We start from the raw sequence: 17,546 nt of genomic DNA on the forward strand, positions 1-17,546 counted from the left end.
TTTGTGAATGTTAATTATTCTAATACTTACCAACATTTTCAGGTGAGATTAAGAAATGTTTTCCAAATGTCACATGCTTTTCACTGCTACTTGTTTCACTAACATCCTCATTTTGCCTCTGATTTTCTCTACTATTTTGCATTTCCTCACACTCCTCTGACAGCCAAAGGGCTGCTATCCTGGGGCTCTTTCCTAATGGATAACTATTAGATGTTGGAATGGATACTGAGGTCATTTTTTCCCTGTTACTAGAATCTGGTAATTTGTTAGTGGAACATGTCTTCACGTCAACTAGTGCACTCTCGCTCTCTCTTACATTTGTAAGAACTGAATGTGAAGATGTTGTTCTAAATGGTTCTGGGTTTTTGCTCTCTCCATTTTCACCATAAGAAACAGCTGCTGTATCCTCTTCTGGTTCCCTTACACTTGGGCTAGTAGCACCTAAGTCCGCTGTGTGGGTGTCTTGTGCAGTCCGCTCTCTTGGCAAAGATAAATCCCAAACGGCAGACACACCAGGTCCTGAAATGTTTCCCAGTCCACCTTCGCATCTACTAACTTCTGTTTTTTTAAGATATTTCTCCATATCAAATGCATTGGATCCAGTACTTTTTTCTAAATCATTAGCTAAGAAATGAAACACAATGGGAGAGTCATTTTGTTTATCATCTTCCTGAAGGGTCTTCTCTCTGGTTTTATTTGAAAGTGCCTTGATCATGGCAGCAAGTTGGGAAGGATCAGTACTCACTGATGCATTTGCAATAGCGGAAGCAATGGTGCTTATCCTAAGCACAGAATCGCCACCATCAGGTAGCTTGCTTTTGTATCTTTGGGGTTTGCGCTTCATGAAGAAGGTGTCCTAGAAATGAGAAAATTTACATCAGATAAATTTACCTCATGTCCATAGATGGGTACATATTAGTTTGATCTTTATTCATAAATGCTACACAAGATTTAAGAGCAGCAAGAAATTAATAGTATAACAATAATTAAATATCCTAAAGAAATAACATAGCTGTTATCAACTTGAATTGTTGAGTACTGGGTTACTTATATAATCAGATTATCAATTGTTAAAAAGTAATCTTCAAGGGTAAAAGAGATGCACAAACTGAATCAGATGATAATTTGAAACCAAAACATCAAAATAATAAGATTGAGAAGCCACTGTGCCATTGTGACTGCCAAGTATAGTTCTCGGTAATTTCATTAAATTGTTAGATTTATAGGCAAGACATATATAGGAATCACAGGTAACAAACTAAATGGAACCAAAGTAAACTTATTTAATGTTCAAAAATGCAAGTTAAGACTTCTGCCTCCAGCCTGAACAGGCAGTGGTGCAGTGGATAGAGCGTCGGACTGGGATGCAGAGGACCCAGTTTCGAAACCCCGAGGTCACCAGCTTGAGCACAGGCTCATCTGGTTTGAGGAAAGCTCGCCAGCTTGGACCCAAGGGTGCTGGCTCAAGCAAGGGGTTACTCGGTCTGCTGAAGACCCATGGTCAAGGCACATATCAGAAAGCAATCAATGAACAACTAAGGTGTTGCAACGAAAAACTGATGATTGATGCTTCTCATCTCTCCCCGTTCCTGTCTGTCTGTCCCTATTTATCCCTCTCTCTGACTCTTTGTCTCTGTAAATAAAAAAATTAAATTAAAAAAAAGACTTCTGCCCTGGCCAGTTGGCTCAGTGGTAGAGTGTCAGCCTGGCGTGCAGAAGTCCCGGGTTCGATTCCCGGCCAGGGCACACAGGAGAGGCGCCCATCTGCCTCTCCACCCCTCCCCCTCTCTTTCCTCTCTGTCTCTCTCTTCCCCTCCCACAGCCAAGGCTCCATTGGAGCAAAAGATGGCCCAGGCACTGGGGATGGCTCCTTGGCCTCTGCCCCAGGCGCTAGAATGGCTCTGGTCGCGACAGAGCGACGCCCCGGATGGGCAAATCATCACCCCCTGGTGGGTGTGCCGGGTGGATCCCAGTCGGGCGCATGCGGAAGTCTGTCTGACTGCCTCCCCGTTTCCAGATTCAGAAAAAAAAAAAAAAAAAGACTTCTGCCTCCAGTAATAGCAGATGAAGTAAAATAAACCAATTCTTACTAAGAGCAATTAGAACTGCAGAGCATATCCAAAGACATCCCTTAAAAGGCACTGGAGAGCTTAAAAAAGGAATAAAAAACTATGAGACTGAAACTTAAGAGAAAAGGTGAACCCCATCAATGGAGATGCTTTTCCCTAGGGGATCTGCTGCTCCAAGAAGAGGCAGCTGATTAAACTTCCAGAAGCTAAGCAAAGCTATTCTCATGGGAGTTAGGGTATAAAACCTCAGTTCAGAATCGCCAATTATGGCAGGTGGTGGCCCTGGTAAACATCATACTTTAGGACGAGACCACAAAGGGCTACCCCAGGATTAAAGGTTAACCAAAATTAGACTGGCCCTCCTAAGAAATGAGATTCAGCTCTAATCAACTCAATCTCAGAAAACTGGATTGAAGTGATCTGACAATGATAGTTCTTTACTTCCATTTAGAAGCAAACATAAATACTGTCTGGAAGATACTATCTCCCATGACCTCCAATTATTTCATCAACTTTTCCTGTAAAAGTTGCCCCTCAATCAATGAAGGACACATGATGTTGCAAAATAATGTGGCCCAAATCCAAGAGAAACAGACCTGTGGGGAATCCAGAAAATAGTCATCAGAATCCAAAACACATCTACACCTAAAATAAACATCTAAGACATAAAATCTAAAACATAATTAAGGAAGTAAAAGACAACACTGAAATTCTAGTGGAGGACTAGAAATTATAAAGACATAACTAAATGTAAATTATTTAATTGAAAAACTCCGGGCCTGACTTGTGGTGGCGCAGTGGATAAAGGCCTCGACTTGGAACGCTGAGGTTACCAGTTCGAAACCCTGGGCTTGCCTGGTCAAGGCACATATGGGAGTTGATGCTTCCTGTTCCCTCTCTCTCTCTCTCTCTCGCTCTCGCTCTCGTCTCTAAAATGAATAAATAAAGTCTTTGAAGAAAAAAAAAATACCGTAACAAATTAAGAACTCAATAGATAGGCTTAACAGTGAACTGGACACAACTGAAAGAGACTTGAAAGAGACTTGAAAGAGAAATCTGAAGAAAATATCCAGAATGAACCATGAAAGAGAAAGTTAATGGAAGATTCACAAAAGAACAAAAAGATAGTGATAGAAAAAAGGAATACTCTGAGGAAGTTCAACCAAGTTGTAACTGGACTCACAAATGGAACAACAGTTGTATTTAAAAGAGATAGTGCCAGAGAATTTTCTGAAATTTATGAAAGTCAACAACACAAGAGTTAAGAAGGCCTATGAATCCTAAGCAGGATAAAACAAAGCATATCTAAGCACACTGTAGTAAAACAGACAGAAAACAAAGAGAAACATTTTAATAGTCAGAGGTAAGATATATTACTTTAATGAAGTTAACAATATCAACAGCAAATTTTTCAAGTGAAATGATATAAAATAATATATTCAAATTGCTAAAGTTGCTTCTCACCTGAAAGTCTATACTAAAGAATATACATCAAAAATGAAGGTGAAATAAAGATATTTTTAGAGCAACAAAAATAGAATCCTCATCAGCAGACCCTTACTAAAAGAAATTATAAGAGCATTATGCAGCAAAAGAAAAATCTCAGATGGAAAGTCAGAAAGGCACAGTGGTTGTAATAAATGTAATTACCATCATCATCAAAATGGTTTATGAGGCTCATAAAATATAAAATAATAGTAGTTTATAATACTAGAAGAGAGTAAAAATAAATGCTTTCTGATCTCTGTAATGTCAAGAAAGAGGTAAAAAAAAAAAAAAAAAACCCACCCCAATTTTTATTGAATATTAATTAAGTCAAGAAAACAAGTTGAGCCTGACCAGGTGGTGGCGCAGTGGATAGAGCGTCAGACTGGGATGCAGAAGGACCCGGGTTCAAGACCCCAAGGTTACCAGCTTGAGCGCGGGCTCATCTGGCTTGAGCAGAAAAAAAAAGCTCACCAGGCCCTGGCCAGTTGGCTCAGCGGTAGAGCGTCGGCCTGGCATGCGGAGGACCCGGGTTCGATTCCCGGCCAGGGTACACAGGAGAAGCGCCCATTTGCTTCTCCACCCCCCTCCCCTCCTTCCTCTCTGTCTCTCTCTTCCCCTCCTGCAGCCAAGGCTCCATTGGAGCAAAGATGGCCCGGGCGCTGGGGATGGCTCCTTGACCTCTGCCCCAGGCACTAGAGTGGCTCTGGTCCCTCGCAGCAGGGCGACGCCCCAGAGGGGCAGAGCGTCGCCCCTGGTGGGCGTGCCGGGTGGATCCCGGTCGGTCGGGCGCATGCGGGAGTCTGTCTGACTGTCTCTCCCCGTTTCCAGCTTGGGAAAAATACAAAAAAAAAAAAAAAAAAAAAAAAAAAGCTCACCAGCTTGGACCCAAGGTCGCTGGCTCCAGCAAGGGGTTACTCAGTCTGCTGAAGGCCCGCAGTCAAGGCACATATGAGAAAGCAATCAATGAACAACTAAGAAGTCGCAACGCGCAACGAAAAACTAATGATTGATGCTTCTCATCTCTCTCCATTCCTGTCTGTCTGTCCCTGTCTATCTCTGCCTATGTAAAAGAAAAAAAGAAAATAGAAAACAAGTTGTTCTTTCTTGGGTGATCACTAAAAGAACAGGAAAAGACATATAATTACCAAATTAGAGGGAGAAACTTGGAATAATATAAAATACTTAATTAAGAAAAAATTAAAAACCCCACCCAAAAACAAAGTCTAGATGAAACAGAAAGAAAGTGAATAAAGGGAGCATATCCAAACCCCCATATACTGGCAATTCCATTAAATATAAGTGAAAAAGACTGTGGAGCAGGTTGAAAAATAAAACCCAACTCCTTGTTCTTGTAAGAGCAACAGCTAAGACATAAGGACATAGAAAGGCTGAAAATATAGAAAGATACAACTTGCAAACACCAACTACAGAAAGCTACTGTTAACTACATTAACATCACACAAAACTTAAGGCATAAAGCATAATTAGAGACAAAGGGCGTTGTGCACCATAATAAAAAGTCTAGTTCACCAGAAGAAGAGAACAATTCTAATTTGTATGTGCCTAAAAAGATAGCCTCGAAATTTTTTTCAGTTCTACTGAGAAACAACTGACATTCATCAAGATTAAGATGTACAGCATGGGCCCTGGCCGGTTGGCTCAGCAGTAGAGCGTCGGCCTGGCGTGTGGGGGACCCGGGTTCGATTCCCGGCCAGGGCACATAGGAGAAGCGCCCATTTGCTTCTCCATCCCCCCCCTCCTTCCTCTCTGTCTCTCTCTTCCCCTCCCGCAGCCAAGGCTCCATTGGAGCAAAGATGGCCCGGGCGCTGGGGATGACTCCTTGGCCTCTGCCCCAGGCGCTAGAGTGGCTCCGGTCGCCCCGGAGGGGCAGAGCATCGCCCCCTGGTGGGCAGAGCGTCGCCCCTGGTGGGCGTGCCGGGTGGATCCCGGTCGGGTGCATGCAGGAGTCTGACTGTCTCTCCCCGTTTCCAGCTTCAGAAAATAAATAAATAAATAAATAAATAAATAAATAAATAATAAATAAAAGAAAGATGTACAGCATGATGGTCTGACTTGCACATATTATTAAATGGTTCCCACAATAGATTAATATCCTTCATCTCATATAGATAAAATAAAGGGAAAAGAAAGAAACGTTTCTCCTTTGTGATGAGAATGCTTAGTAGCTATCTCTTAAGAACTACTTAATACAGTAGGGAACTGTAACACAATGGTAAGCATTTATGTATCTAACCAATCTAATATAGAAAGGGTACAATCAATACAGTATAACGGAAAATAATTGTACACCTGTGTAGGACACTTGCCATGAATGGAGCTTGCAAGCCTAGAAGTTGCTCTGGATAAAGGACAAGGACATCACTGTACACTACTACAGACTTTATAAACACTGTAGACTTAAACAACACTAAATTTATATTAAAAAAATATTTTTCTTTATAATAAATTAATCTTAGCTTACTCTAACTTTTTACTCTATAAACTTATTCTTTGAAATTTTTCAACTCTTTTGTAGTAACACTTAGCTTAAAACATTGTATAGCCATACAAAATATTTTTTGTACTTTTTAAATTTTGCTAAAAACGAAGACACAAACACACGTCAGCCTAGGCCCAGACATGGTCAGGCTCATCAATATCACTGTCCTCCACCTCCACATCTTGTCCCACTGTAAGGTCTACAGGGCAGTAAGGAGCATAAAGCTGTCATCTCCTACGATACCAATGCCTTCTTCAGGAATACCGCTGGGAAGGCCCTGCCTGAGGCTCTTCTTGAGGTGTCAGTCTTCTCAGAAATGTGTCGTTGGTGGTTTGCTTGGTTTGTTCCTTCTCTCCATCACAGATCTGCTTTTAAGCAGATAATGCACCACAATCATTCCTCTATTAATGAAAACCTTTTGCTATTGGGGGTCCATGTTTTCAACCCTTTTTGTATTTCTTTTTCTTTTTTTTGAGAGAGAGGAAGGAGAAGGTGGGAGGAGAGAGGGAGGGAGGGAGGGAGGGAGGGAAAAAGACCAATGGAGACAGGAACTGGAGAGGAAGAGAGAGAGGGAGGAGAGAGATGAGAAGTATCAACTCGTAGTTGCTCCACTTTAGTTGTTCATTGATTCCTTCTCATTCATATGTGCCTTGACAGAGGGGGGGGCTTAAGCCAAGCCAGTGACCTCTTGCTCAAGCTAGTACCCCCCCCACACACATTCAAGTCAATGAGCCCACACCCAAGTTGGTGATCCCAGGGCTCTGAACCTGTGACTTCAGCATTCCAGACTGATGCTCTACCCACTGCGCCACCACCAGTCAGGTTTAGCCTTTTTGTGTGTGTGCCCTTACCAGGGAACCAAACTCGCAACCTTGGAGTATTGGGACAACACTCTAACTAACTGAGTAACCCAGCCATGGCCATGTTTTCAACCTTTATAAGGAACTTGTTGAAGTCTTTAAAAGCTTCTGTTAAACCTTTCACTGTGCATCTTCTTGGGGGTTCTTCTTTTTCTTTTACTTCGGTTTTCTTTACTCTTGCTTCTTCTTCAGCTACACACTTCTGTTCCTCTCCCAACTCCTCTTTAGTCAGTTCTCAGGAACCACCTCTAGGAGCTCCTCAGTGCCCTCCTCATCCACAAGCAGGTTAAAGTTGTTTGCCATCTCAACCACAGCTACATCCTCCTCCTTGGAAAAACCTTTCAAATTCTTGGATGAACCTCTTCAGTGTCTTCTTCCAAATGCCATTGATACTCTTCTTGGTGACACTACATGAAGCCCAATCAAGGTTCCTGATGTTGTAAGGCTTCCAAAATTGCATCAGTGACTTATTCAGTTGTAGCAATAGCCTCAGCAAAGGACCCTCCTCACGTAGTAGGCCTTAAAAGCTTCTATAACTCCTCAGTCCATTAATTGAATCAAAGGGGTAGTGTTTGGCGAGAAAAACATTACTTTGATATTGGGATGAAGAACAAGGATGATCCCATGTCTATGATCCCATGCTCAAGCTGGCAAACCGGCACTCAACCAGGTGAGCCCACGCTCAAGCTGGATGAGCCTACACACAACCTGGCAACCTCAGCTTTTGAGCCTGGGTCCTCAGCGTCCCAGGTCAACACTCTCCACTGTGCCACTACCTGGTCAGGCATCACTGCTCTTCAATATAGTTCCAAGATGCAGTCAAGTAAAGCAAGACAAGAAAATGAAGGTACAAGAATTAGAAAGGAATAAAACTGCTATTCTCAGATTCTATAACTACATATATCGAAAAATCCAAAGAATCTACAGACATTAGAGGTAATAGTAAATTTAGAACAGTTGCTGAATATAAGGTGAGTATATCTTAAAAATGCATTTCTGTTTAGCTACAACAAATGGAAAATGAAGTTTCAAGGAAAATATTAAAATAATGTTTTAATAACTTAAGAAGAAATTAATCAAAAAGTGTACAAAAATCTTTACATAAAAAGATCATAAAACCCAAAGAGAAATTAAAACCTATATGGGAAGATGTATAATTTTCATGGATTAGAAGATTCAATATTATAAAGATGTCAATTTTACTGTTCTATAGATTAAATGCAATCCCAACTAAAAGCCCAACAGGGTTGCAGGTTGGTTGGTTTATGGAAGGTGACAATTTGATTTTAAAATATATACAGGAAAGACTATACATATATATATATATATATATAAATATATATATATATATATATATATATATATATATATATATATATATATATATATAAAAATTCAAAGGGCCAAAAACAGCCAAGATACCTTTAAAGAAACATGAGAACTTATCCTATTAAATATCAAACCTTATTATAAAGCTATAATGTTTTAAAATGTCGCATCGACATAGACATAAGACAGATCCCAATGTCCATCAACAGTAGAATGAATACATATTAAGTGGAAAACATTCATATAACAGAATACTACAGAGTAATGAAAATAACCTTCAATTATAAGAGTTGCATCTAGTAAATTTAAGTGCAAAACAAACAAAAAGTACAGCCTGACCAGGCGGTGGCGCAGTGGATAGAGCGTTGAACTGGGATGTGGAAGGACCCAGGTTCGAGACCCCGAGGTCGCCAGCTTGAGCATGGGCTCATCTGGCTTGAGCAAAAGCTCACCAGCTTGGACCCAGGGTCGCTGGCTCCAGCAAGGGGTTACTCAGTCTGCTGAAGGCCCACAGTCAAGGCACATATGAGAAAGCAATCAGTGAACAACTAAGAAGTCGCAACGCGCAATGAAAAACTAATCATTAATGCTTCTCATCTGTCTCCATTCCTGTCTGTCTGTCCCTGTCTATCCCTCTGACTCCCTCTCTGTCTCTGTAAAAAATTAAATAAAAATTTAAAAAAAAGTGCATGCTACATAATTTCTTGTATATAAAGTTCTAAAACAGACAAAATTAATATAGTGCTGAGGTCAGACAGGAGAAAGTAGTGTTTTAGAGTAGCAAAAACAAAACTCCCCCAAAAAGGATTGTAAGCCTGACCTGTGGTGGTGCAGGGGATTAAGTGTAGACTTGAGGTCTCCTGTTTGAATCCCCAGGCTCATCGGATCAAGGCACATACAAACAGCAACTACTAGGAGTTGATGCTTCCCGCTTCTCTCCCTCCTTTCTCTCTTTCTCTCCTCTTTGTAAAATCAATAAATAAAATCTAAAAAAAAAAAAATGGTTTCCAAGCTGTTGGCAATTCTCTTTCTTGACCTGGGGTGTGCACGGGTACACAAGTTGTGATAACTCACTGAACGCAAGTTTGTTTTTATACAGTCTTCCTTTTATATATTGATATAAATGTTTCGAAAAATTTAAATGACACATAATAAAACCGAATCCAGAAAAAATCACCAACCATGTTATATACTGCATATATTTTTCTCACGTGACCCTATCTTGATCTTAGAGAAGAACTGACATGGTTTTAAGCTCTCCTTTATAAAAGGCTTAGGATACCTCTGTTTTGCCTTTACTGGCAGTTAATGTCACATCATTTTCATCCACTTGAGGAAGAGTCTCCAGTTCTTCAGCCTGAAGTGTAACTGATCCTTCACTTAGTTGTGCCTTGGATTGTTCATTTAAATCTCCTGTAGGAAATATACAATGTTCAATTTATAGCTAGCTATACAATATCTCACAGAAACAATCTGCGGGATAAGGACCACTCAATATAATTGTCAAAGATGAAATCTTTTATCCCAAAATCATCATCCTCACAGAAACTGAATAAATTCTGCAAAGTCTAACTTGTGAAAGAAACTGTAGTGGATTTTAATTTCTTCCTTGCAAATACTGACAAACTCATTTAATAGTTTTCAGCTTTAAATATTTCACAAATACACAATAAGCTGAATTAAAAATGATTACTTCTTGGCCCTGGCCGGTTGGCTCAGCGGTAGAGCATCGGCCTGGCGTGCGGGGGACCCAGGTTCGATTCCCGGCCAGGGCACATAGGGGAAGCGCCCATTTGCTTCTCCACCCCCCCCTCCTTCCTCTCTGTCTCTCTCTTCCCCTCCCGCAGCCAAGGCTCCATTGGAGCAAAGATGGCCTGGGCGCTGGGGATGGCTCCTTGGCCTCTGCCCCAGGCGCTAGAGTGGCTCTGGTCGCGGCAGAGCAATGCCCTGGAGGGGCAGAGCATCACCCCCTGGTGGGCAGAGCATCGCCCCTGGTGGGCGTGCCGGGTGGATCCCAGTCGGGCGCATGCGGGAGTCTGTCTGACTGTCTCTCCCCGTTTCCAGCTTAAGAAAAATACAAAAAAAAAAAAGATTACTTCTTTACAAAAGCAGAAACTCAAGTAATTAATTATACATGTATAACTTCTTTATTCTACTCCCCCTTATAGAGTACATGCCCTTTAAGGACTGAAGCTTATCTTGTACCATTTTATATGATATGTAGCACCATGCATTATACTAGGAAAAAGTAGCTGTTTGCTCATTGTATATTAAACAAAAATATTTGATTTTAAATATTTATCATGTTATACTATCAAAGTCTAAATCTCAAAATGCCTTTCATTAAAGTCTACCTAAATAGTAAATATAATAGTTAATTCATTAACCCAGTGTTTCATAGGAAGTTAACTAGTTCATTTGAATAAATTATATAATATTTTGTTTACCTTGAGTTACAAACATATGTATTTGTGCATTTTGGATGATTTGTTTCCAATTTAGATTTAAAAGGCAATGTGGGACTATATAAAATCAAATCTATAGTAATGAAAAATTCTAGGTAGTTTATACATTTTCATTCATTAAGAACATAAGTGCAGGCCCTGGATGGTTGGCTCAGTGGTAGAACATTGACCTGGCATGTGGAAGTCCTAGGTTAGATTCTCAGCCAGGGCACACAGGAGAAGCAACCGTCTTCTTCTCTTTCCTTCTCTCTCCCTCTTCTCTCTGCCTCTCTTTTCCCCTCCCGCAGCCATGGCTTGACTGATTTGAGAGCACTGGCTCCAAGCGCTGAGGATGGCTCCATGGAGCCTCCACCTCAGGTGATAAAAAGAGCTCTGCTGCAAACATCAGCCTCAGATGGGGGTTGCTGGGTGGATCCTGGTGGGGGTGCATGCAGTCTGTCTCTCTATTTCCCCTCCTCTCACTTAAATTAAAAAAACAAAAATCACAAGCATTTTATTTATGTGTAAAAAGAAGAGCTACTAAAAATTCCTTCATTTCATCCATTACCTGCAAATAGATCACGGTTAAGATGAGCCATTTCTTTTTCCAAATCACTTCGTGATAAATCGGATTTTCTTATTAAAGCAACGGGTTCTCTCTTCTCTGGTGATCTAATAAAATAACCAAATGATGGCTAAAAAATAAATATGGAAATTATTTCCTTAATTTTCAACTGATTTGAGAAATTCTACACTATTTTATCTACTGTAGGTAGGAATCTAGTTGAATGATTTCAACAAAATAATTTTTTTTACTTAAGTTACTAGAGATGAACTTTAAAAGTCCAAATAGAGACCTTTTATTTCTTAACTGCTAGCTATCTTTAATCATCAGAACTAATATTGTCAAATAACTTGCCCTAAGAAATCCAAATTAAAACCCAGAAACAGCACATTGTTCCTTCAGCAGTTATAACTGAGCACCTAAGTGTCAGACACTGTTAATAAATATCAGTGACACAGCACAATCAAATGTCAAAATAATCTAGAGATGTTTTCTTTCAACATATGTACCCTGATTTATCAATGTCACTCCATTAAATTTAATAAATAAATTTTAAAAAATAAATAAATAAATATCAGTGACATATCAGTGAGAAAAAAGATAAAATTTCCTGCCTTTCTGGAACTCACCGAATATAAGGGTATTTTATACAACAAATACAAAAATCTGTATTAAGATTAGATATCTTCCTACTAATTTGGATAAAAGTTTCAGAAAGGTTTAATATGTTCAAGAAGCTTTGCTAAAGGGCAGGAAATTCCCACTTGTATTTTCTTACAAAACTTTCACGTAATAGACCTAAAACATTAATTCATTTTATGCACTCAGGTTCTTACTATCAACTCTAAGCTTTTATCCACTATTCTAACATGCGTTTATTCTATCTCTGCTTTAAAGACATTATGCTCTAGGTACACCATCATAACATTCAAAATATAATGGTCAATTTAACCCCTTCCAGCACATATCATACTTACTCTTTTCACACTGTAACCACCACCAAGGCAACCAAGAGCGTCAGATCTTTGAGCAAAGAACTCTCCTAAAGACAGACGTAAATAACTGGCATCATCTTTGTCCAAATCTGATGTGGTAAGTGATTTCCTCAACAAATTATAATTAATTGAAGTTCCCCAGGAAGTATCCCCTAGTGCAACTAAAGTGTTCTGAGTATCCATATTTTCTTCCTAGGAAGAAAGTTATTGTTTCGTTTTATTTCTCCAGCAAGCCTTATTTTTGTTCTTCTCATATTCAAAGATAAAAAAACTTAACTAAGAAAATTTAAACATTTAAATTTTTTAAAAATTTAGACAAATTCAAGGTTAAGCAGCTAATACAGGTAATGAAGTCAAAAAGAAAAGAAATTCATTTTTTCAGTTGCGTTGTAATATGCATTATTTTAATATATTGCTTAATCAAACACTAATTTTCATTTATATAAATATTTTTTTAAGATTTTGTTTATTCATTTTAGAGAGGGGAGAGAGAGAGAGAGAGAGAGAAGAGAGACGGGAGAGAGAAGGGAGAGAGAAGGGGGGAGGAGGGGCAGGAAGCATCAACTCCCATATGTGCCTTGACCAGGCAAGCCCAGGGTTCCAAACTGGCGACCCCAGCGTTTCAGGTCAACGCTCTATCCACTGAGCCACCACAAGTCAGGCTCATATAAATTTTTAGAAAAAAGCATAGTTTCAATAAAAATAAATAGCAATGCCTCATTTTAAAATATGGTTAAAAACTATGGAACTATCTTTGAAGACTATTAAGGTAATTTTAAGCAAATTATTTCAGTATGCCAGTTATTTTTCAATTAATAATTTAAAATGTAAAGAAAAAAGCAGAAATTATCTAAAAATGAGAAAAGCAAGATAAAATGCTATACTAACTATATAGTACATCTATTCAGATAGAAATAAAAAAATTGCCACTAAATACAGAAAAAATTCTACTTTGGTTAATGCCAATAAAATACAAACCTGCATAAATTGGTGCTCTTTATTGAATTCTTCTTCATCTTGTGCAATCAAATCCAATGCTTCAGCTTAAAAAGAATAGGTATATTAAATTATAATAATGCCAATTAAATGTTAGCATATAAATAAAACTTAGCTAGTTAGGAAAAAAATACAAAAGATAAAAATTTTTTAAAAGTATATGAAAGCTTGTATCTCAAAACTGGTGCATCTGCATTAAGCATAGTCTACAGTTCTCAAACTTTTGGTAATAAACACCCTATCAGTTACTAACATGCCCTAACTCACTACAGGGGCTTTAATGTAAGCTTTTTGTTGCCTTATTTTTTTTGGTCTTCCCCCTCCCCCTATTTTTGTATCTTTTTATTTTCCTATTTTTGTATTCTTTTTTTTTTAATTGAATTCAGAGAAAGAAAGGGGGAGAGAGGGAGACTGTTTCTGTATGTGCCCTGGCCAGGGATTGAACCAGCAACCTCTGCATTGCAGGAAGATGCTCCAACCAAATGAGCCATCCAGCCAGGGCTGTAAGCTTTTTGTTTTTAAAAGATTCATAGTAAGTTTAGCTTTAAAAATTTGGCACACTAGAATTAAGGTACTCACCCATGAATAGCCCTGGAATTTTATCTGGAACCAATAGACTGACGAGTCATTCTGTAACCTCATTGTGAAGATGTCTGGTGGGGTGCCCACTATCTGTTTGCCCATAATTGTCCCAGTTTTAGAAAGGAGAAATCCTACATCTCAGCAAACCCCACAGCCCGAGCAAACAGAGACCAGCAGTCACTGGTGTCTGTCCCCAAAGTTCCTATCAGCACCTCAGTTCACCTTAGGAAAATGAATGGGCCTGAATCAAAATCTAAGCCAAGGCTACAAATTCAAATGCCTTAGAGTAGGGGTCCCCAAACTACGGTCCGCGGGCCACATGCGGCCCCCTGAGGCCATTTATCCGGCCCCTGCGGCACTTCTGGAAGGGTACCTCTTTCATTGGTGGTCAGTGAGAGGAGCATAGTTCCCATTGAAATATTGGTCAGTTTGTTGATTTAAATTTACTTGTTCTTTATTTTAAATATTGTATTTGTTCCCGTTTTGTTTTTTTTACTTTAAAATAAGATATGTGCAGTGTGCATAGGAATTTGTTCATAGTTTTTTTTATAGTCCGGCCCTCCAACGGTCTGAGGGACAGTGAACTGGCCTCCTGTGTAAAAAGTTTGGGGACCCCTGCCTTAGAGGATAGGAGTGAATGGACAGAGGTCCAGGTGTAACAGTAGGGAAGGGAATGGTGAGACAGCGGCAAACTAGAAAGCATATGATCCTGCTTAAGTCATCAGAATGAAAAAGAATTTTAAACATGTTGGCTAAATCAGAAGTCTTCAGGCTAGATTCTAGACTGCCTGTCTGTTGCCTAATCCAGGCCTTTGCCTAGTACTTCAGAATAGTAGCAGAAAAGGGGAGGCAAACAGCAACCCTGTAAGGATAGTCTACTTGTGGCCCAACAGGAGTAATGTTTCCCATTCTCATGGGTCCAACAAGGACTAATCAGATCCAAACTGTACTTTGGGAAACCCTCACAGTCTAACATCAACATCCTGAGACAAAATGAGAATAGATACAGGAGAATATTTCCTGTTAGGAAAAGTAGAGCACCAGAGATAGATCAGGATTCTGACTTGTTAGTGCTGGCTCTTTACCTTTCTTTTAATTATTTATTTTTGTGACAGAGAGAGGGACAGATAGGGGCAGATAGACAGGAAGAGAGATGAGAAGCATCACTTCTTCGCAGCAGCACCTTAGTTATTCTCTGATTGCTTTCTCATATGTGCCTTGACCAGGTGCCTACAGCAGACAGAATGGCCCCTTGCTCAAGCCAGAGACCTTGGGTTCAAGCTGGTAAGCTGTGCTCAAACCAGATGAGCCTGCACTCAAACCAGCGACCTCCAGGTTTTAAACCTGGGTCCTCTATGTCCCAGTCCGATGCTTTATCCACTGTGTCACCGCCTGGTCAGGCCACCTCTTTTATATTATATAAACACATTCTAACCTAGAGGTATGAATGAGCATCAGTAGAACCATGAAGCTCCTGAAAACAGATGCTAAATAGTATCTTCCACTTAAAGTTTTCTATGAAGATTCTCTGTGGAGTCCCATTAAGTTAAAAACCACTACCCCAATATAAAAACGTATCAACCAAATCAATCTAATATCCAAGAGAAAGGAAGTAGGAAATCAGCCCAAAACCTATATAATCTTATTCATGAATGTCACCTCAATATATTTAATTTAAAAAGAAGGTAACTCAGAAAACCTAATTTATTTCAATGAATAAATATCAGGTTTTTAAACCATTAAGTAAATAGCTCTGACTGCTATTTATTATACTCCTAAGCACTTTTCCTCTCTGAAATTCTTTAGTTAAACATCTAACAGTAATGGCCCTGGCCGGTTGGCTCAGTGGTAGAGCATCGGCCCAGCGTTTGCAAGTCCTAGGTTCGATTTCCAGCTAGGGCACACAGGAAAAGCGTCCATCTGCTTCTCCACCCTTCCTCCTCTCCCTTCTCTCTATCTCTCTCCTCCTCTCCAGCAGCCAAGGCTCCATTGGAGCAAAGTTAGCCTGTGCTCTGAGGACGGCTCCAATGGTGTCCTCCCTCAGGCGCTAGAATGGCTCTGGTTGCAAGGAAGCCAACGACCCAGGTGGAGCCTGGTCGAGTGCATGCGGGAGTCTTTCTCTCTGCCTCCCTGCTTCTCACTGCAGAAAAAGAAAAAAAAAAGATCTACAGTAATGTTGTTACCTTCTATGCTCATCAGAAATTACTCACAAATTATGAGTAAGCAGAACTTCATTTTTTATCAGTCTATGCCCAATTGTTTGCCAAATCTAAAACAATCCTTTCAATGTCACCTGAATGCTCCAGCTGTTAAATTTTAAAGCAACCCTTATGTCCCACTCCTCTACCCTCACCCAGTGTTTAAATGTAAGGCCATAAACAGAAGTAATGAAGTAGCACCAATATATGGAACTACTGGAGGGCAAAACTGGGGAAGAGTAGCCTGACCAGGCAGTGGGGCAGTTGATAGAGCGCCGGACTGGGATGCAGAGGACCCAGGTTAGAGACCCTGAGGTCACCAGCTTGAGGGCGGGTTCATCTGGTTTGAGCAAAAACTCACCAGCTTGGACTCAAGGTCGCTGGCTCAAGCAAGGGGTTACTCTTGCTTGAAGAGCCCACGGTCAAGGCACATATGAGAAAGCAATCAATGAACAACTAAGGTCTCGCAACAAAAAAAACCCTGATGATTGATGCTTCTCATCTCTCTCCGTTCCTGCCTGTCCCTGTCTATCCCTCTCTCTGACTCTCTCTCAGTCCCTGTAAAAAAAAAAAGGGGGTGGGGGGAGAGTAGTATTTCAAGTAAATTCTCTGAAAAAGTTTGTGAAGTAGGTAATTTTTCATTTAAAATGAATTTGACGTTATAAAAATTATGCCCTTGGTCCAGTCTTCCTTTTGTGATTATCTCTTCTTACATTTTCAAAATTCCCTTCCCCATTTCCATCCTTTCCCCCCTTTCATTCATATGCTCCCTGGCCCAGATTCCCTTGATCTAGTTCCTCCTTTCTCTCCTTCCATCAAATTTAATCGTTTTCCACTCATTTTCTCCATTTCCTCACCACCCATGCTAATCATCACACAAGTATGGTTTCATTAAATTCCTCCATTATCTATTTATTTTTCCTTTAACATAACACACACTGTTCAAAATTCAAAAGGTGCAAGCATGTATACTATGTTTCCATAAAGACTTTTTAAGTTAACCAGAAAACTTTTGTGTTTTGGAATAAACATTGGGCTGTCCCTCCTGTAGCCCTAATGTCACTTACACCTCCCGAAGCAACCAGCGTCTAAAGTCCCCTGAAACTCTTGCTTTTTGAATCTATTTGACCTTTCAGTTCAAGTACGTAGAGATTCCTGCAATTCATTTTTTTAAATCTCTTCACTGTATGCATTTACAAATACGTGTGTGTTCTCCCCTCTTCCACCTTTGTACACAAACACTAGAATATTTTATATGCTTTCCGATGCCTGGGATTTTAAATAATTTATTTTGGTAATCATTCTCTAGCAGTACCTAAGAAGCTCCTTTACCTCTTCTTTATAGACACAGGGAATTTCCTTGTATATGGACGTATGCGCCACATGATCAGGCCCCCATTTTGCACATCCATGTTGCTTCCAACCCTTTGTTATTATAAACAATGTACGAGAAATACACTGCACACACATCCATACCAATTATGCAAGTGTATCTGAAGAATAAATTCCCAGGAGAACTG

At 39.9% G+C, this 17,546-nt stretch overlaps 1 protein-coding gene across 2 annotated transcripts in view; it reads right to left on the reverse strand.

Moving 5' to 3' along the window:
- CEP192 (centrosomal protein 192) overlaps window positions 1-17,546 on the reverse strand; it is a 149,639-nt gene that overhangs the window by 79,204 nt on the left and 52,889 nt on the right. For both annotated transcript variants that reach the window (XM_066352246.1, XM_066352247.1), the window contains 5 exons: window positions 13,229-13,293; window positions 12,233-12,442; window positions 11,259-11,385; window positions 9,529-9,659; window positions 31-856 (listed from right to left, as the gene is read on the reverse strand). In XM_066352246.1, the coding sequence (XP_066208343.1) occupies window positions 31-856; window positions 9,529-9,659; window positions 11,259-11,385; window positions 12,233-12,442; window positions 13,229-13,293 (1,359 nt within the window). The remainder of the gene's footprint in view (window positions 1-30; window positions 857-9,528; window positions 9,660-11,258; window positions 11,386-12,232; window positions 12,443-13,228; window positions 13,294-17,546) is intronic.

The sequence above is a fragment of the Saccopteryx leptura genome, chromosome 11 (assembly GCF_036850995.1).
Source record: "Saccopteryx leptura isolate mSacLep1 chromosome 11, mSacLep1_pri_phased_curated, whole genome shotgun sequence".
NCBI classification, from domain to species: Eukaryota; Metazoa; Chordata; class Mammalia; order Chiroptera; family Emballonuridae; genus Saccopteryx; species Saccopteryx leptura.